This window comes from Diorhabda carinulata, chromosome 3, assembly GCF_026250575.1.
Source record: "Diorhabda carinulata isolate Delta chromosome 3, icDioCari1.1, whole genome shotgun sequence".
NCBI lineage: Eukaryota > Metazoa > Arthropoda > Insecta > Coleoptera > Chrysomelidae > Diorhabda > Diorhabda carinulata.
In genome coordinates, this window is record NC_079462.1 from 34758536 (window position 1) to 34780953 (window position 22418).

Sequence of the window (22418 nt, forward strand, 5' to 3'; positions counted from 1 at the left end):
AAAAAAGGTTCTAAAACATAATAAATGAAATACTATTTATACATTACATGATCTATTTTTTTAATAATTAGTAATTTAACCATTTACACTACTCTATTACCTTTTGTGTCCAATAAAATCTGGAAATTAAAAAAAAATACTAACCACCCGCAGCATTGTCAGCAATTTTCGAAGCAGCTTCTATTTCTTCAAAGGTTATCGGTTGAGTAGCAAATTGTGGATTAGCACCTGAACGTCGTGAGCGGTATCTATCAATACCGACATTCCCTAAAAAATTATACTTATGTGGCTGTTGCTTCCAAAAATAGAAGAAGACGTACTTTATCATTGTTATAAGTGAATATTTGTATAAATACCTTTGGCTAGTTTCGTTTTTTTGGCTTCCTCAGCAATCGCTTTCATTTGTAATTCTAAAGGCGATGGTTGCTGTTTAAACTTGGGTTTACTCTGTTCTTTCTTTGAATCCTGAAGCAGTTCTTCATCCTAACAGATAAAAAAACGATAAAACGTTGTTGAAAATATTCATTTATATGGAAATATACAGGGTGGCCAATCGAAAACAATATAATATGCATTACATGGATTAAACGCTTTGTTGCCAAATTTAATTCTCGTCCAGAAACGATAAGAAATGAACGAAATTTTTTTAAATAATCATAATGACATTTTTCATTTTTCAAACTGGCATACTATAGTAGATTGAATAGTATAATAGTGCGGATAGTGTGGAATGAGCTGGTGCAATTATCTTGGTGACTTCTCCTTCTACGATTCGGGTCGTTTTTTACTAATTCTTTCAAGGACTTCAGTAAAAACGTAATATTGATCAACAGTTGTATCTTCAGGAACCCAGTGAATAAACCCATGGATGTCGAAAAAAACAGTCATCATTGCTTTGAAATTTAATTTGTTCATTTTCGGCTCTCGACGAAATTGAACTCTTCCAGTGCTTGGATTGGCGCTTTTTTTTCAAAATCATGGGTAAAAAATCAAGATTCGTCGCAGGTTATGACCTCCTCTAATAAGTTTGAGTCATTTCCAATCATTGCAGTCAAAGAGGCAATACAAATATTTTCGCGAGCTTCTCGTTGTTCAAATGTGAGGAAAATTCTTCGCACGCAGTTTATTCACGAAATTTGACAATCAGTCGTTCTGAACATCCCACGGCTACACAGGTTTGTCTACAGACAGGGTGAACATAGCATCAGAAAGAGTTGAGTTCAGACTAAACAGCTGAGGGTCGCATCCGTTTTTGTTTTGTAGCAGCGTTAGTTTCGTTACTTAATAGCCACACCTCGTACATAGAAATATGCATACTTTGAATTGGGAGTTGCTTCTTTTATGATTTGACAACTAAGGATGAAAACTTTTTAAACGGCAGGATAATGTCAAGATAAAATCGAGTACCACAAGTTTAGATCGATACATAAAACGGAATATGGAAAAATTCGGAAATTACCCTAATAAGCTAAATAACTAGAAAATTTTAGCCAGAGCAGCTCAATAATACTTTTTTGGCATTGCCTTGAGGGTATTCGTCGCATTAGTTCCAGCTGCCGCTTCCAGTAGATTTTTTAATCTAGGAAAGAGCAAAAAATCGCGAGGAGCTACATCGGGATTGTACGAGGGTTGTGAAAGCTGAACTTAATCCATTGCTAAATATCATCATTTTGATACAGATGTATCAAGTAATCTACGGATTAAAAATTGGATGGAACTTCTGTAAATATATTCAATCAAAAATCGAAATTAAGTCGAAACGTCGAAAATATTTTGTGTTTAAAAATCCCAATATTTAAAACTGACAGATTATATTTTGAAATAGACCTAAATTAGGTCTAAAAACACTTATTAATTAGAATTGACCAATAATCAAGATTAAATCATTGATACTTACAAAAATCTTATTAATTTTTTGTTATCTTTTATATAAAGTCCCCACAGTATACTTATTGAAACAATGAATACTTAAAACAATGACTCTTCCTCGTTGATATTATGTTAAAAAACTGAATAGTATAATTTTATATACTCTTCCCGAGAATTACGATTATAGATATTTAATGGAAATACTGTTGTAATCTATAATTTTTTTTATAATCGATAATTTTTGTTATTACTTATTTATTACTAATTAAAACCTTCATTCATATATTCCAATATACACGGTGGACTAGCAAAATATTTCATTTAAAACAAGGAAATACATAATGAAAAGTTTCGCTTTAGAGGTTATGTTTTTAATTATTTTGTTTACTCATCAAATTTTTCTAGTTCATTTGAATAATTTGAAGAGTTGAGAAAAAAATCAAAACTGAACGCAGAGTATTTTTTTGTAGAACCAAATGTAAACTAAGCAATCAACTTAACCTACTGTCAAGAACTCGTCTAATAACATGGACCGTGAAGTCGGCCCTGTTAGATTATGTACAAATTCCAAGGAAGGACGGTTATAAAGCGTCTTCGCATTGTTTTTATAAGCTGTTTAAATCTTTTGTGACTCCTTTTTATAGAAACGATTCTAAAGAAGGAAATTAAAGATTTCGAATATTCTGGATATGATTATAGTACGTATAAACTAGACTCTAATAACCGCAGTAGTCAGTAAATAATCAGATATCGTAAAAAACACGTATGTTGAGGATAAAATAAGTGTTTAGTAATAAGTGTTAGTGAATAGTGCATTGTTTAGTATATTTATAAATTAAGTTTGTATAAATTGACCCCACCGTTCAAAAACAGTTTAAATAAATAAGAAAAACATTACATTAGACACAATACTACAACATATTATGCTTTGACAATTTTTCTTATGCATTTGAATAATAAATAAAACAAAATGAAAACGAATGAAAATTAAACGTATAAAAGAGAAACTTGATACAATTGGGACATGCAGTTATATCCCGAAATTAACCTAAAAATGTGAAAATGTTCAATACAGACAGACCAGTTGATCCAACGCCATTTGCCTTCAATTTTCTTAAAGTTCTTTTATCAGTTGGTTAAAAAAAACATCCGCTTTCAAGTTCTATCTACTTACCTGTTCTAGCTCGAGACCGTCTCCCAAAGATTGAAACGCGGAATCGGAAGACATTTTACCGCAAGTGAAACTTTCCGGACTGGTTGGATTGTTTAACGAGGATGCGAAGAAACTGTTCAAATTGCTATCATTTTCCAAGGACGAAGTAAAATCTAATAACGAATGAACGTCAAAACTGCGAGATAAATTCGATTTATTGTTTTCGTCTTTATTGAAATGTTGTGGGCTTCTCACTAAATGGCGGCTACAAAAACAAAATAAAAAGATTGCAGATCAAATTCACGATTCTTCTTGGTAAACTTTTATTTAAATAGATATTCAATTTAAGAAGTTCGAGAGAGGTTCGTTGGGTTGGGATGAAATTTTTCATGCTAGGAAGAGGATTTAGTGGATTTGGTCCTGATATAGGAATTATTCCTCTGCAGCGCTGAAATTATGGGATCGTAGTTTCAGTTTTATTTATTTAGGTAAGCAGGTAGTTGAGTGGGAGGGAATAGCTGCGACTTTATTATTACCTAAAGTCGTCCATTTTGATGGTGAATCAGAAGGTTACAGAAAAACACAAAATCTACAACACCGACGATGTTTGTACCACAAATTTCGTGCTTACTATCAAATTTCTTTGTCTGTGGGATGAGCACATCGACCAATAAGCATTTACGAACTTTTTGGTGGGCGTGGTGGTACGTTAACTTCTAGTCAATTTCACCAAGAGTTAATTCTGGTGAATTACCAACAGGACGACCAAGGTATCTACTAAGTGACCATCCAGGCAATTAGAATATTCGATATCATTTATTTGCAAACTAAAAGGGATGGTGAGAATCGATAATGATCAACTACTGGCACGCTTCCTGGTTATATTTTGTAATAAATCTATTTATATTGTGTACTGGTTTCGATTTTTTCGATCTCATCAGCACTAGATATGAAAGACAAGTCACCAAAACAAAAACATCTAGATCGTTAGACGTGTCAGTGAATTTTACGAAATTTTAAAAAAAAATCTCCATGTCATTGAACTCTTTATTTTTAATATTACAATAATGGTAAATTTACCATACAAAAAGTGGTTATAAATAAGTTAGCTGCTATGAGCAACCAAACTGATCTACTACAAGGGTCATTCGTTTAAGTAACAATGTGTATGTGGGGGGGGGGGAGGGGGTTGACAGAACATGGGAATCAACTGTAGTTACCGAAATTTACATTGACGACAACATAAATAACAAGAACGAAGAAGAAAATTTGTGGAATTAATAAGCAAGATAAACAACATAACAAGTACACTTACTTTTTGATTAATATATTAGTATAGTGAAAGTACTGCTGTAGTACTAAGTAAGGTTAACCGGAAATTATTCCTTCGAAGATCTACCATCAAATCCCCATGACGACTAGTGGAATAAATATTATGAAGCAGTTTATATAACATGATGTTGGTTGTGCGATTACTCGTGAACTTTTTCGAAATATAACGTGAAATTATTTTTGAACAAATACTGGATAATCCTACAATCTACTCAAATTTGTTTTAAAGAAACTTTTCATAGAAAAATTTATTTTTAAAACGCGTAGGCACATGTACAATTCTTTCAATTTCGCAAAAAAATAAAAACATTGCTTAACAATTTAAATCTAACAGGAAATTAAGTAAATATTTACATTTAAATAAACAAAATACTCGTTTATTTTGCGAAAATACGAAGAAAAATCCACTGAACCACCTTTCACTGAAACATCAATTTCACAACTGAAAATCGCTCTCGATACTAATGAGTATCTAAATTTAGATGTGACATTTGGCAAGAAAATGTGTGGAAAATGAACTTTTTTACAAAACAAATATCAAATTAGACGGTAAAAAATAATATTTATGTTAAATATTTATTGGAGAAATAAGAAAGTATCATGGAAACTTCTAAAATTGGAGTATTAAATTGTACTTACTCGATAATGGGGTCACAAATGTAAATTTGGTAACATGTAAATAGTTTCAATAGAATATGCTTTTATTTTAGTAACTTTGTATAGAGTTACAACATATACAGGATGTATAATTAGTTATATTTCAAATAATAATGGAAATTCTTCCTAATTACGTGATTTATAAAACTCGATATAAAAACTCATATTTAAGTATAAAATACTTTGTATATAACTTGTAATATGTGTATCGTCGATATAATTACATACTGGGTGCGACATTAGTGCTAAAATATCCAATAATACCTTTTATCATAAGAGAAACGGAAATAATTCATTGAGATCGAACTTCAAATACGAGGATGATAGTGGCACAACAAAGAAAACATAAAAATATTGAAAATAAGTATATATATATATATATATATATGTATCAACGTAATCTCCTTTTAGCTCCATACACTTTCCCCAACGATGAATCGACAGGCTTCTCAAAATAAGCTTTAAATATCGACATTATCTCATCATTGTTGGAAAATCTTTGACCACCAAGCCATTTTTTCGAAACTGGAAGCAGAATATAATCCGAGAGGGATAAATCTGGCGGATAGGGTGCATGAGATCACAATTCAAACTTTAATTCGTTAATTTTTTCCTTTGCATTAACAGGTGTGTCAGCTGGTGCATTGTCTTGATGAAACGACACTTTCTTCTTAATCAAATGCGTTGTTGGTAGTTTTTTCATTTTTCAAGATAGTCAATAAAAATTATCCCACGCGCATCACAAAAAAACCGACGCCATGACCTTCCCAGCAGGTGGAACGGTCTTTGCCTTCTTTGGAGCCGATTCTCCATTTTCAGTCCATTGTTTTGATTGTTCTTTTGTATCGGGTGTGAAGTGATGAATCCAAGTTTCACCCATAGTTATAAATTCGACTTTATTTCTGTCAAACATTGTCAAACACTTGGTGGAACATTCAATTGAGAATTGACTTCGTAAAACCAGCGCTTTCCAACCCATAACAATTAAAATTGGTGCTACTAGAGTGCAACCATTCCAAAACCCAAATATAAAAAACCTCTACATACGCATAAAGTGACTGTATGGACTACGATGTCAGCACAAGGAATTATAAGCCTTCACTTTTTTGAAGATAAAAGGGGACGCAAAGTTACAATGGGTTCCGAGCGTTATGTACAGATGTTAGACGACATTTTCATGCCTAAACTAATCACAAAACTATTTTAATGGTTATAACCAAACACGGTTCCAGCAATTTCACACACGCCCATTAGATCTCTGCAATGAGTTCCTGGCAAATTTATTTCCAGAAGAGATGACATAACTTGGTCTCTAAGGGTGACTTTTTCCTGTGTAGTTTTGTGAAATCTAAAGTTGACTTCCCTAGCACAATCAAAAGAGAGTATTCGTCATGGAATGGCAGCCATCAGTGCTCGATTAAATGAATATAGAAGAAGATAAAATAGACGTAAAGTTACGTCATATGGTACGGAAACCAACAACAAACATAACCAGACAAGAATCACGTTAGAATACAGGAAAAAGAAAAAGAGACAGACCTGCGCGAATGTGAAGAATAACGATCGAGAAAAAACTGCAACTTATCATAGATAAAGATAGTTAAAAACAGAAGGAAATTAAGAAGAAGAGGTTTTTGATGTTTGTGTTTTGGAATGGTTGCACTTCGGTAGCGGAAATTTTACTTGTTGACGTGTCATTAAAATGAAAATGAGGTTTATCAGATGATGATGTGCGTTGGAAAGCGCTCAATCATCTGGTTTACAAAGATAGTTAAAAACAGAAGGAAATTATGAACTTTTGTCAACAAAACAAAACGATGCATGAAGATAGCGATACCACAGCTGTTAAAAACATAACTAAGCATGAAGAAAACGACGATGAAGATATTACAGTTGATGAAACCCCGACAGGTGCTATTTGCTCCATTGGAAAGCTATATGACGATGATGATAAAATTAAAATAATACGAAATTGAATACGTTCACAATTTTTTAAACTTTAGAAGTGATTGATGTTAAAATAACGGAATGAAAAAAATTAAATGAATTATTACTTACATTTCGATGGATTTATCATTTTTATTCTATTCTGCACAAATTACTTTATTCGCACAAGTTAAACTGTGTAATTTTTTTAAATATATTCGATTTTTTTTATTTGGTATGGCAACGAATTATCTATATTAGGGTATTAAATTGAACAACAAAAATATTTTTTTTTAGAACTTTATCTATATTATCTTTTTATATAACGAGTGTATATTGATTTGAGTGGTATTCAAACTGGAGTAGTTGCCGGTATTGATTAAAAAAATAAATATATACGAGCCCCTTCCGATTCAAATTGACCCACAGTATTTTCAATATATAACAATTGAAAAATATTTAAGAGTAACAGTTTTTTTTATAAAACCATAAACCATAGTTAAAAATCGATCAATTAACAATTATACGAGGTGTGTTTATCGAATAACGAGACTGGTGATATAAAACATTCTTTTTTAATATTACATAAAAGTTGCACGGTGGAAGATCCGGCGAATGAGACACCAGTTTTGCACGTACTTTTCGCATATTAAAATTTTCATGTAAATTAAATCGTACACATTCTTTGCCTATAAGGACGCTATAAACTTTCATCACCATACACTTGTTTCAATGAATTATAAATTTTAATTGCAGTTTTTCCAAGTTTCATTCGAAAGAGTACAGCTGCTAAACACATTTTTTAAGATAAAAATATCCAAAGATATCAAGATATTGTGTTAATAAATCTTCTCAAATTGTGTAATTCGTTTTTAAAAATGCATTTTTAGAGTTTTCTTTTGCGTCATATAAACGAGCATCAAGAAGAATTATTTAAACTAACCGTCGTGCTAATTAACTTGAATTGGCGACAAATTGGTACAGAAAATCAAAACCTACAAACATAAAAAAGAAAATTTTCGTTTCGGTTGAGCTTCTAATTGTTCTTGATTGTAATTTAGAGAGTGGTCATCAGAACTGATCATCAATTTTCTATGAATATTACTCGTGTTAATCAGATGTAAATATCAGTTCTTATAAAAATAAAGATAATCGTGAAAACGCTCGTCAAATACTTAGCAATTTAATAATGGATATTGAAGGCCGTGGAATTGCGACTTCAGCGAAACAAAGAAGACCGAAGGAAGTTGAAGAGACATTCGGAAGGAGAATTAGACATAGAAATTAAGGCAAAAGATAGGAGGAAGGAAGAGGCAGAAGATACACTAAGAAGGAGAATGAGGGAATTTGAGGAAGAACTAGATAAGAGACGAACGTTTCGAGCGCGAACCAACAGAGAGGGGAGATATACAATCGACCATGACTTGATCCTACTTGGGATTGAGAATAAGGTGATAGAAGATAAGAGAAGAAAAAGGTTCAGCTCAGACGAAGAGGTAAAGAAAGAACAAGAGTAGAAAGTATAAAGACGAGGGGGTATTGAAAACGATACAGAGGAAAATTAGGGAGTTGACAACACTAACTGAAGTGCTGGAAGACGGCGAAATCAGAAGAGTGATCGGAGAGATTAGCTCTCCATATAAGATTTGGAAAATTCACTCAACATAATGCGCACTGTGAAAAACATAATATCACACCTGGTTGCTACCTACATAGAAATAATTCCAAGATAAAATAATGGAGATAACGAACGAACCGAACAATCAAATGTATACGGATAGATCCTCCAACTAGAAATAATATCACCCATAATTCCTGGAGATGAAAAAAGATGGTGGTTTAAAGTGGATAGGTTACGGAACTTCCACAATCAGCGCTCCTAGTGGATTCATACTGAACACACTATTTACACTACACCAACACTCACGATTATAACCAAGTTATCGTCTTCAGTGACTGAAACAGTTTACCTTCACGATAACTTGTCGCGCGTCAAAAGTGTAATCGTGAGTTTTGATTTAGTGTAAATAGTGTGTTCCGAATATAATAAACAATCCAAATACCGTAAAGACATGAGCTCACCTTGCCTCTAATTCATTGGAAGTAATCGGTTGAGTCTTGTGTCTATCACTATTTCTCTTAAGACTACTCCTTTTAGGAATAGCTCCAGTTGAGCAACTATTCTCGAAGGACATGACCAATTCGTGCACCGAAAACGGTCTGGATTTATTGAGCGTATCGTCCGTTTCCTTGTTTTCCAAACGAGAATTTCTTACATTAAAATCAGTACAAATGGTGTTTGAGCGTCTCGAAGGTCTCCGTCTCGAATCTATTTTATGTTCAGCGCTAAACGACAGTCTTTGACGTCCCGATTCGTCTCTACTTTTAAGAATCGGTTTAACGTCGCAATCAGTCTCACTGGAAGAAGCGTGCTTGAATAACCTAAATTCTTGATTACCGTCGAATGATTCTCTTTCATTACAAGTCCTGGACTGTTTTAGAATAGGTTTGGGTTTTTCTTCGGAATCGTCTGTATCGGTACTCGATTTCTTTTTTAGAATAGGTTTAGGAGCGTCCAAAGGAGTATCACTATGATGCGAATAATCGTCGGAGAAGCTTTTCTTTTTTAGTATGGGTTTAACGGCTTCTCCTTCGGGTTCTAATACCATCTCGGCGCCACCAGCGGCTGCCAATATCACAGCTGTTGTGATGGAAACGTGCGGAGTGCTACTAGTCGAACCCGCACTGCTAGCACCCGATTTTCTTTTCAAAATACTCTGAGGAGAATTCAAAGAATGATCGTCGTCATCGTATTTGGAAGTTCTTCTTTTCAATATACCTTGTAGGGGCGTTTCGGGTGAACGAGTTCTTCTTAATTCTTCCAGAGAAGAACGTCTCTGGTTTTTTAATATAGATTTGGAATCGGTTTTATTGGCTACATCCGGACTACAACTACGATGCCTCATCACCGACGATTCGTCGAGACTGCGGCGTTTCTTTAAAATACCTTGTTTACTTTTAGTGGTTGTGGGTTCTAGAACGTTCGGCGAAAAAGTTACTGGAGGAGTATGGGTGCTTGTATGTCCACTTCCGTCTTGTTTATGTTCATCTTGGGACACTTTTCTCTTTAAAATAGAAACAGGCCCAGATAATATGGTAGATGTTGATGCAGTGGTTGGTTCTATAATTATGAAAGGAGGTTCTTCGGTCGATTTCTTTTTAAGGATTGATGATAATCTTGATTTGTCCGGGGTTTTTTTATAGCATTTTGTTTGTCTAATTGGACTATCGGAAACTTGCGAAACGGGCGAATCTTTTCGAGGAGAATCGCGCGTTTTGCTGGTTAACCTTTCGACCCTCGCTAAAGTTTGTTTAGTAAGGACAGATAGTCCTTCCATTCTGCTAGCTATGGCTTTTGTTCTTTCCTCATCCGATGGTATATTTTTAGGACTACTCGAAGTATTCAGTTGATTATCTAAGTTAAATCTAGTAGTAGAAGACTTAGGACTAGAGGTAACGATACGTTTGGCATAGGGCTTGTACTTTCCCATTTCAGAGAAAGCTGGAGCGATACCTCGTCTGGCATTTTCCATGTGAACACTAAGTTCTGATTTTTTAGGTGTTGTGAGTTTTGATGAATAAGATGAAAATAATTCGGCAGTGATCGGCGATGAAGCTGGATGCGTTTTGGAGGCAGTGATGTTGTTATCTCTTTTTTCACGATCATCTCCTGAAGTTGTCGTCAAAGACGATTCTAATATTTCGGGAGGAAAGAAACGTCTTCGGTGGCGACGATCTTTTGTTTCATCTAAAACAAAATAATAAATTAATTCAACAAAATCAACTTTATATACAGTACCGGCCAAAAGTTTTTTTTCGAAAGAACGCAACCATTCAATACAAAAGTATTGCATCTGGCTTTGAGTACTTAAACAGTGAGAAGGAAATTGAGAAAAGCTGACCTTTTTGGAATAAGGGCAGTGAAGAAACCTCTTTTAAGGCGTCAAAATAAAATTAAGAGGTTGCAGTGGGCTGAAGAGCAAAAAAATTGGATGCATGAATATGAGGGAGATTTTTATGAAGTGATGAGTCGAAGTTTAAGGTTTTTGGATCTAAGAGAAGGGTTTCAAAAGGTGAACGAATGTGTAATATCGACTGTAAAACACGAAGGAGGCTCGGAGAAGGTTTGGGGATGTTTTAGAGAAAGTGCGACTGGAGACCTGGTAAAAATAAAGAGATTTTGAAGAAAGACGGCTAAAAAAATATTTAAGGAAAATGTAGAACTTTCTTGTCAGCCACTGATCGGCGAAAAATTGATCTTCCTACATTTATTAAAATTTTACACTCTAATTACTTATGTTTATCAATGTAACATGGAATTTCACGTTTTAAGTGTAATTAGAGTTTAAAAATTTAATAATGATTAATAATTGTACATAATGACTTTTCAAAAAAAAGTTTTTTCGAAATTATTTCAAAATAACCAAAAAAAATGCATATTCCAAATCAAATAAATTACAGTGTATACAAACCCCAGGAACATGACCTCCTTTTGGAGGAGCTTACATATTTTGAAAGGAGAATAGTTAGATGTAGTCTTACGACTTCCCAAATAGATGCATGTCATCATAATTTCGAAAAATGCAAAGAATTTGAATAAAAAAAATATATAAGTGAATTTTGGCAGTCTTTGTGGGCTATTTTTCATAAAGCAAACAATGTTTTTTGTGGAAATGTTAAAAAACATAATTAATCGAATCGAATTAATTTTATAAGAAGAATTGTTGACAAAATTATGAAAAACTATTAGCGTAGTTTTCAATTATTTTCTACCCCTAAAGTAAATTCAAAATTGTCACATATAAATCGTTCAAATTTATACTAAAACAAAATTGAAATTGATAAATTATGATTAAAGGAAACTAAAAATAAAATTACTGATGAAAAAATTGATACCACTGATAAACACACAGTTGAAACTACCAAAAATGTATTAGAAATGCATAGTAATTTGAATCTTCATTTGATTGAAGTAATAATATACTCCGCCGTTGATTTTTGGAAGAAAATATTCAATATCGAGCGAACGGCAGTGAATAATGACTACACTTCAACGCCTACACTCAGACATCAAGTAAACAATATATTTTCGTAAGCACAATATATCGATTCTCCGACCTCAACTTTTCAAATTAAATTTACTCGGTGTTTGAGTTTTCGTCGCGATGAAAAACGGACTTACAAGATTACCATCAACTTTACGAAATATTTTAACGATTGCATGTTCATTTACCTTTATAGTCTGTTGCCATAGCGACAGACCTGCTTCCAAAATCTCTCAATTTCACTTTTATTCTTGCCGGATAATTTAACGTTATCTGTACCTACAGATAAACGTTAACAAAAACAAGTCATTGACGGCGCAGCATTCATACGAAGACCGTTCAAAAAGTAAGGTGAGTTTTTGGATTTAAAAAAAAAAGTAGAAAAAAAATTGAGGTATTCATCATAGCATGGATACTCTTTCTAGACACGCACCCGTAGCTCTTCGTCATCGGAAACAAATAAAAATTGTAATACTGTAAGACTTGAGGAAATAACTGTACTCACACTTTTTTTCCAAAAAAAAAGCACCGAAAATTACTAGTATATGAAATTTATGCTGGAACAGAAGATTCCAAAGGTTCGAAACGATGGAGACAGTTCACTCAAGAAATTTATCACCTCCACTATGATATTTATTTATTGCTGCTCGGGATCTGGAGCTGGCACAGTTAAAACTGAACCAGTTGATGCGAGTGGTCAACAGCTGCATAGAGGATCATGGACTCTACTTGGTTCTTAACAAAACTGGAGTTGTTTCTATTTGAGTAGAAGTGAAAAACGTGAAGCAAAAGGCTCGACCAAGTATCTTGGAATAACTATGGAAAGTAAGATGAATTTCTTGAAATAATTTCGTATTTCAGCTGCAATGAGTGTTGCCACACTAAGCGGGTTGATGGCCAACGTCGGTGGATCGCCGACGAGTAAACAGCAAAAACGATTGGTAACGAGTAGCGCGCTACAGATTTCGGGAAAATCACAAGTTGCACCAACCAGGTTATTGCGAGAAATATTTTATATCAACTAAATTGAATACAACGGAAAAACAGCGCGAGTGCAGAGAAGAGCGGAATTGAGAGTTGCTTCAGTTTATAGAAAGTTGAAACTTCTTTATTTTGAAAAAGAGAGCATCATACCGGAGGAAAATCAAGGTATTTGGAGTGAGAATAAAACAAGAGGAAAGAGAACTCGTACGAAAGAAAAATGGCAAAACTTTTCGGAAAAAGATCAAGGAGGAACATGAACGAAGCCACTACTACCAAGCATGCAACCATGGTGAAGTTGAATTACCTCGCACAATTTTCTATCTGCACATTATTGGGAAGAAGGATTCGCTCAAGGAAGGTGAACACAGAAGAATTGGAGTCGCACATCGGCGAACTATTAACCACTGGTATTTGGTTTCTATTTAAATTCAAGAAGATCTGTGCACCAAAAAGGCTGAGTTAGATCGTATAGCGATTTAAGCGAGAGGGAGGAAGGAGCCCAATCCGAAGTAATGTGTTGAAAAGTCGTAAGTTGGTGTCCACAAGAAGGGGGAGGTTTAAAATAGAGGATGAATTTTCGAGTGCATCACTCCATGCGAAAATGCATTTCCTCCGCAATAAAAAATGATATTTCCATCAAATGATAATGGTAAATACCTAGATACATGATTTCAAAGTTTTAGTAGATTAACAATATTCAAAAACATTATGAAAAAATCAATTAGTTCTTAATGTGCATAATTTTTTTCATTATTTAGTATTAATAAGAACTTTTTTTTATTTAAAATGAATGGAAAAATTCGTATACAAATAAATAATTATGTTAAAGGAAGAATATTACTCACTGCTATAATCAGATTGCGGAACTTCTTCCGAGTTTAGCGACCGGTTCAGATTCGACTTCCTTTTATTGCTCTTATCTCTATCTATTCTCTTAGTTCCGCCGACCTTTGTATCGCTTCCGTTGTTTGAATCGCACGTAGGAGATTTCTATAATAAAAAAATCGCTCAGCTCTAACTCTTGTATAAAATTAGGAGTGGATAGTTTTAATGTATGAAATTTTTTTCAATACTTTTACTCGTGAATAGTAAATTAGAGCTCTCGATTAAAGCGAAAATAATTAAAAATATCAAAAAAACAAATTAAACAGTATAAAATCGAACACTGGAAAATGGAGGAGCAAATACTAGACCTGGACCGGCTTGGTCCTTGGTCTTGGAGTCTCATACGTGGTCTTGGTCTTGATGCAAGGGTTTTGCATTTTATAATTATTTATTTATTATTATAATTATAATAAAAAATCAGTTTGAAATATATCAAAATTCAAGAACGAGAATATATTATCTGCACAAATGGCGCTCGTACGAGATGTGGAATGGTAGGTAACTGATTTTTATCAAAATAAAAATTGTTTTTCAAATGAAATTAAAACCATTTTCATTCATGGTCGAATCTCGCTGAAATCTATGGTAAAATTATTTATTTATTATTAAAAATAATAGATATCAACCATTTTTCAATTTGAAGTTCCACCATTTAAATGTAAATCTGTAATGTGGGAATCTTTAATATAACGAAATCAAATATTCAGAAAGTTCTGTCAAGAAGTTTACTCATTTGTAAAAAAATGACGTTTGTCCCAGTATTTACCATAGTTTGATACCTATATATCTAAAACCATGTCATATTATAATACATAAACTTGAAAAATATGAAGCATAAAAAAATATAAATAGAATACGAGGTCTGTCTATTAAATAACGAGACTGCGCGCCTAGAGGGCGTCCTAGATGGGTGGGGTCACTCTGTGACTACTTCAACTCCGGAAACAGTGACCAAAATCAACCAAATTGTGCGTGCAGATCGTCGAATGAGCATCCGGATGATTGCCGAGGAGTAAACGCCGATAAAGAAACGGTTAGAAAAATTTTACATAAGGAATTACACATGACAAAAGTCTGTGCCAAAACATCTGACTCCTGACCAAAAGCTGTTGCGTCAATGGGTCCGCTCAGATTTCCTTGAAAGTTTAGAAAAAGATCTGGTAGGTAAAGCAAAAAACGGCACAGCTCCTAAAGGCTCTAACTAAAGAAGACTTCCAGCACTGCTTCGATCAATGGAAAAAACGTATGGAAAAGTGTATGACGATGGGAGGAGAGTATATTCAAGGGGAGCATTCGAATGTAGAATAATTTTTATAATAAAACCCTTTTTGTAACCAGTCTCGTTATTTGATAGCCTCGTATATCATTTCTGATACCCAGATATATGGTGAACAAATAATAAAATCTCTTAACTACTCCCATAATTTAACCGGCACGATACCTCTATTTTATTAGTCTGTAATATCATTAAATTAGCTACACATATTCAAAATCCAAATTGCCTTCATGATATTTTGAGGTAAACATACACATTTTGTAAAAATTAATTTAATTAGTCTTGCCCATTAGTTCTTGGTCTTAGTCTTGCACGCTCGGTCTTGGTCTTGCAGACCTTTACAATAATGACAGAAAATGAAATAATGAAGATGGAAATGAACGAGCACAAAACAAAGTCGATGATAATAAGCCGGAAGAAGAAGACTCATAAGATAAAATTAGATGAGTAGTTTGAAAGTGGCATCACATTAACACAAGGATATTGGAACAAGATATAAATGAGAGATTTGGAACATCTGGAAGATGTTATTAAAAGAATGGGGGAAGATTTATTCTGAAGATATATGAAGCAGAAGAAAAAAGAAATGAAGTCCGTGGAGGAGTGGGATTGAAGAGATTAAAATGGCAGGAGAAAATCGAGGAATAAAACACAGGATAGGAATTAACGGAAACCTCTGTGGAAGATGGAACCTTCGTAATGACTCAACTCCTGGATTCCTAATGGTAGAAAGGCTTCAGCAAGTAAATTAGAGAACTGAGAGATTGTTTAGAAATTTAAGATTTTTAGGTATTTCAAAGTGTGGATCTGTTCACAAAAAAAGTGAAAGCAATTTCTGAATCGTTTAATGACGATCACAATATCGTCTGTTCGAACAAACCCAATAATAATTATATCCTACTTTAAGTATGGCGATGATGTTGCAGAAAATTCAAGGTAAAGAAATTATTACTGGTTGTTAATAAACGGTTATGTAATGAATAATTGCTCGTACTCCTTTTTTAATAGAATCATATTTTTGGACTAGTTATATCTATATTTTTGATACAAACACATATTAATTTGTATCACTATTTCTATTTTATTTGAAAATATAACATTTTAATTACTATTTGATGTGCTAAAGTCACTTTTGCAACGGAAATTGATACAAAAAACGGTAGAAATCCTACCGATAATCTATACTTCTACCCACAAATCTATCATATATTCAATAGCAATCAGTAAATTTATTTTGTTGATGCAAGTAGGTTAAAAATGCGATGTAGCACACCTACGATTAACAGATGGTTTACAATTTATCATTGACAACGAAAATGCTAATTATACTAAAATGCGGAATAAATATATTTAGTATTCAGTAAGGCTGATGTTCGGAATACCTTTACTTTCATTAAAAAAATTTACTTCAGCATTTTTCGGAAGTAAATGGTGCTAAACAACTTTCCTAACACAAATAAATCGTCCGCTTTAACTTACAAGGTGTAAAAACCTATTCCTTATACCAAAATACTCTATTTTAACACATCACTCAATAAGTCGTGTGACTAACTAAAAAAAAAAACACATTTTTTTACCAAAAATCGATCTTATTCATCGATATAATCTTCTTCAAGAACCATACAATCATTCCAACGCTTCTGTAACTTCTCGATGCCGTGCTTGTAGAAAAAAATTTATCTTTTTCATTTGAACTAAATTCTTTACCAAGGAGTATTTTTTTGGAATCAGCGAATAGCCAGTAGTCAATTGAGGACCAGATCTGGACTATACGGTGGATGAGGAAGCAATTCGAAGTGTAATTTGTTCAATTTAACCCTCGTTTCAATCGACTTTGAATCGGTACATTGTCTTAGTGAAATAGTGGTTTTTTCTTTAACATATGAATCCGTTTTTTCTTGATTTTTACTATTGACTTTCACTTCTTTATGGAGATTGTCCATGAACAATATTTCATGTGCATCCAAAAATACTGAGGCCATAACCTTCCCAGTTGACTGTTGGGCCTTTGGACATTTCGGACGTGGTTCGCCGGGTACAGTCCATTCAGATGATGATCGTTTTGATTCCGGAGTGAAGTAATGGATCCATGTTGCATCCATTGTCACATATCGACGTAAAAATCTGATGTATTACGTGTAAACATAAATATACCTCACGCAATTACGCAATTTACGATTAGATATAACCGATTTGTGGATTTTTTCGATATTTTCTGGAGTAACCACTTCAGTTGGACGACCAAAAGGTTCATCATCATCGGTGCCCACGTTTAAATTCATTTATGGAAACAAATTTATGGCAATGAATGTTTTGAGTGGTTTAACCATTCTTTTTATTTATTTATTTATACAGTTTTTATTTACAAAACGGTGGGGTGATTCATTTCGTTCGTTAAAGAATTCGACAAGAGATTGGTAAGGGGCAATAAAACAGTTGGAGTTCTAGGAAACCTATTAAGGTCCAAATATATCTCAAGGATATTTACAGGAGAATGCATCCTGCGATGTTATTTAGTAGTGAATGCTAGGTCATGAATAAGAAAGAGGAAAACAGATTAAATAAGGTGTGGAACAAAATGAATGGAGAAGGAGAAGGCAGAGATCGGCTATATGGTAATGGCAAAAAGACTGTATTATTTGGGGCATTTAGCCAGAACCTTAACAAGTGGAGAAGGTGCAAAAAAGAGGGCGTCCACGTAATAAACGGTTGGATGCATATAATGAACACTTACAAAAGAAAAGCATCAGTGGAACATCAGTTTTAAACAGCCTTATGTCATCTACAAATTTTCTTCTATACGTTTTCCTATGTAAAGAAACAACAGTTCTAAATATTTTGCTTTTGTCATAATACATGTATTTGCGTACATACCATTATTTGAAATAGCTAAAATAAGTGTCGGAAACTGTTTTAGTGATGATAACATATAGACGAATATTTAAATCATCGAGAATAAACGAAATTACACATTGAAAATCCTGGAGAGTTGCCAAATTCACTTGGACGTTTAAAACGCTGCTTTGGGAATTAGGATGTATTTAAATCGAAAAGTGAATAATGAAACGTAGTTTCTCAAAGGATATTATTTGAAAAGGAAAAATAATCCATCATTGGGAATGTAATTGCATTGGTTGAATTCACAAAGAAATCGTGAACCTCCGTGTTTCCATGTTACTTTTTCAGAGGACTTTAAAAGATCCAAGACATTTATACACTTTTCTATTGAGACTCTTTGTAGAATTTTTTCAATACACGCCTTTTATTATTTTAGTTTTTGAATTAATACAAATTGAAAACATGGATTTTATAATCTTAGTGCAAATCTAATTATCCATGTTTCTATTACAAATATTTCAGTTTATAATCTTTTGCTACTGGACGAAATTGCTCAAAAATCTATTCCTCTTAAAATTAGAGCACAGATCGAAGAAATGGAGGCTTTGAAAAAAAATATATAAAGACATCAGAAATTGAATTGCTATGCTTCTACTCAAACGTATTTAAAAAAATTGTTTCCAATTATTTTTACACCTGTTACAATTTTTAAAACATAACAATTGAAATCTAGTTCTAATGAACCATGCTCTATATACACGGTCTAATGGATCTAATATTTATGAATGAATATCGAAATATCAACGCTTTATAATATTTAATACATTAAACTTTCATTTATGAATTAAAGAGCAACTCAAACAGTTTTGTTTATGTCTACAAAATGCGTTCAACAGTTTACAAAAACCGAATCTATCAGTGTCCGTATTAAGTATGACGATATTTGTAAAAAGAAAAAACGGGACGACCAAAAGACTATTGAACCAGTGAGGTAATTCCTGTATAGAGTGTTTGGAAAACGCTCAGAAGCTCTAAAGCCTATAGACTAAGGATTACGTGCAACTTTTTATCGGTTTTTCAATGCGTGAATCTGGTGCCCAAAAAATCCTCGCGATATGGTACAATTTCAACATTAAAATTCATGTTTTTTGTGCCACATCCCGGCGAAAATTTCTGAGCTTCTCTTTTTTGATGATAGATTCACTGCAGCAATATAAACCACACAACTTTTTTCCAGCAAGATTATGCACCACCAAATCACTTGCTATGTGATTTCTATCTTTTGGAGAATCATCAAGGATCGTTTTGTTTGTGTTTCCGCTTCTCACATTCCAAAATTAACAAACAGAATTGAAGCAACTGTTGTAACAATTATTGAAGACAACAATGTTTGGAAAGAACTAAACTTGATTTGTACCTTGCTCACCACAATGAACAATTATAAGCTTCAAAGTAAAACTGTTCGAGTTGCTCTTTCTTTATACAAATTTTAATAAAGTCAAATAAATATTTTGTAGATTGAGAACATTGTATTTGGATGAATTAGGTAAAAATGGTAAAAAATCATCGTTAAAAAAACCTTATCCCTTTTCATTAATTATTAATAGAATAGCAAATTCATTATGCTCAAAATACATCTTACCTCGGGACGTATTTTGTTTGTTGGAATATGCTGGCTAGATATGTTATCTTGGGACAAAGCTGCAGCTCTCAGTCTGGACGCTCTCGTGGGTCGGGGGCCTTCGGAGTTGCTGGAAGAACTCCCATCTTTAGTACTACCCTTTTTGATTGCCCTTGACGGTGAATGAAGATTTGAAAATTGTTCGGCCAGTTGTCGTTTTCGTTCCTCTTTATAGCGGGCAATTCTATCGTTCCTACAAGAAATATATGTGTGCGACCTTCAAACCCTTTGACTTTTTCAAACTAATTATGTATTCGGATATTTATAACTTTTAACAGATTGAACCATTTCAATATACGAACATCACACGTAATGTATTTATAAATATAGTGAGTCAGTGTAAGTATTTGAACTTAAAAAACTTGTTAGAATATTATATATGAATTTGAAATAAAATACGAGTCACGTATGACCGGAACTGGTCTATTATAATACAAATTAGTTATTTTAACAATGAGACGCCGCTTAAGACAACAGATGTAATGTATCTTCGAGCTAACCAACTATCCTTGACCATATTCTTTATATTAAAACATTAAAACTATTATAAACTATTTATTAAACAATAAAATTATTAATTTCAGTAATCCGACGAATGCTTTTAAATACTAAAATCCTATTGTACAAAAAGCTGTAAATAATTATTTGTATGGTCATTAGAGTCATAATAAAATACGTAATTTGATACGTTAATGGAATAACTATGGGTCCCCATTAGAATCGTGCACCATGAATCTTAATGAATATCATAATCCTCAAGTTAGGTAACTAAATTTATGATTCTTCACAATAGAGGGTAAAATAAGGAACGTTTTGTATCACCCAACCAGATGATCAACAGATCCCAATGGTTCCCATCAGAAGTTGAGTCAAGTCTTTAAAATTTCAAATAGAAAATTATTATGTTAAAGCAACAAAATCGTCGTTATTTTTTTCTTTCACTATATTTTTTGCTATTTCAAGTGATATAATTACTAGGTTTTGATAAAACAGTCTGCTGACCATATCGAGGGCTTTTGACAGGGGTCTGGCATACAAACTTTTTAAATGAGTTACGATTGTACGGTTTGTCGTTCTGACTTATCGACTGGCTTAGTAGCTTTATCACAGCCTTATCCATCCAGGCCGCTATCGTTGGACACACCTCAGAAAGGTTTGAGGTCGACGGTGATGTTCTCCATGGATAAATCTTTCTCCTGTACATCAACGATATACTCGACAAAACTGTAAAACCGATGTATAGGTTCGTCGAAGATCTGTATCTGTACGCAACAACACCATCAATACCAATCTTGAAAACATCCTGGAGTTGGAAGCAATCTGATTGAGTTTAATACAGCAAAGACCCAGGTTGATATTTTTAACAAGAAAACTGGTACTGCAGTTCAGGATTTGGTCCTGTCAGGACGTAAAATATCGCAATAACCACAAATAAACCAAGAACGCCAGGAATCCTTTCTGTGGGGAAGTGCTAGCCTGGACAATCAGCTACAGAAGTTCCAGATAATAATCCTCGAACTATTTGAGTAAAATAGAGTACCTCGTGGTTTTAAAAAATAAAAATGGCGCTGATATAGGAAAGATATTTCTCTGTGGTGCTGGGATTGTGATGATTTATAGAAGTTTCTTTTCGCATGGTATTCGCTCATGACTCGATGAATTAAACTTTTGAAAAATATTGTAATTAAGGACGGATACAGTCTGTAGTGGACCATGTAGTTCCAGGAAAACCGCAGAAAACTTGTAACACCGAAGAGACTAATAGATCAGTTTCCGAACGACAGTAAACTTGATCGGGATTACTTTCCGAAAGATCTTTCGACATGTTTCAATTTAAACGCCTCAAAGTTTCTATTCAATATTTGTTGGACTGTTTTGATTTACATAAACTTTGTAGAACTTTTTCGAGTAAATTATTTTTATGAACGAATACATACCTTGTTTCCGGATTATCAGTCATATCTGTGTGTTGATCTATAATGATTCCAGCATAACAACATTGCACCAATCTAGAGAGACGCGGACGAATTTCTGTGTCATAATCTGAAAATAATAATAATGTGAAGCCTGAAAGCTAGAAAAAGGCCTTTAATCATACAATCAAAGAAGAGAAAATGTGAAAGTTGCACAATAGTATTGATCAAATGATTCAGCTTCTCATTGTGGATATCGATTGCAACAGTTTCCGATTTTGATTTGGATTTTTGTGATACTTATATGTTGAGTTTTTGTATTAAAATTGTTCGTGAGGTTTTTCAAAAATCAAAGTTTAAAACCTATGTAACTAGTATGATACAATTTTTTTCATACCTTGCGGAAAAATTTATTATTTTTGTTTGTCTTGAGTTGTTTGGAAGTTCTAAGCAAGTTAATTAAATGAAAATATAAGCATACACCGGATATATTCATTTTATTTATATAAATGTTTCTTCATACGAAGCTATTTGATGTATAACATGAATAACTATCTATTAAAAGAAGTCATACGCCTGCTTCATCATCTCTTTAATATGTCATCCATAGAAATATACTATAGGTTGTAAATACCCAGATAATTCACAAATATTATTACGAAATGGGTCCTTAGGCCAGCCCTGTCCAGTTACGATGGAATTTTAAAATTCGGAGAATTCGCGCGGCGCCTTTCATCTGTTTTTTATAAATGGCACACGCGCCTTTGATGAACTTTTTATTGTAGAAGGGTGTTTATTA

At 33.4% G+C, this 22418-nt stretch overlaps 1 protein-coding gene across 1 annotated transcript in view; it reads right to left on the reverse strand.

Moving 5' to 3' along the window:
- The window catches only part of LOC130891788 (uncharacterized), a 122648-nt gene that overhangs the window by 53964 nt on the left and 46266 nt on the right, over positions 1 to 22418 (reverse strand). Inside the window, exons 4-10 of the mRNA XM_057796751.1 lie at positions 21644 to 21749; positions 19668 to 19899; positions 13872 to 14016; positions 9020 to 10745; positions 3044 to 3287; positions 357 to 483; positions 145 to 267 (exon numbers count right to left, since the gene is read on the reverse strand). Coding sequence (XP_057652734.1) covers positions 145 to 267; positions 357 to 483; positions 3044 to 3287; positions 9020 to 10745; positions 13872 to 14016; positions 19668 to 19899; positions 21644 to 21749 — 2703 coding nt within the window. The remainder of the gene's footprint in view (positions 1 to 144; positions 268 to 356; positions 484 to 3043; positions 3288 to 9019; positions 10746 to 13871; positions 14017 to 19667; positions 19900 to 21643; positions 21750 to 22418) is intronic.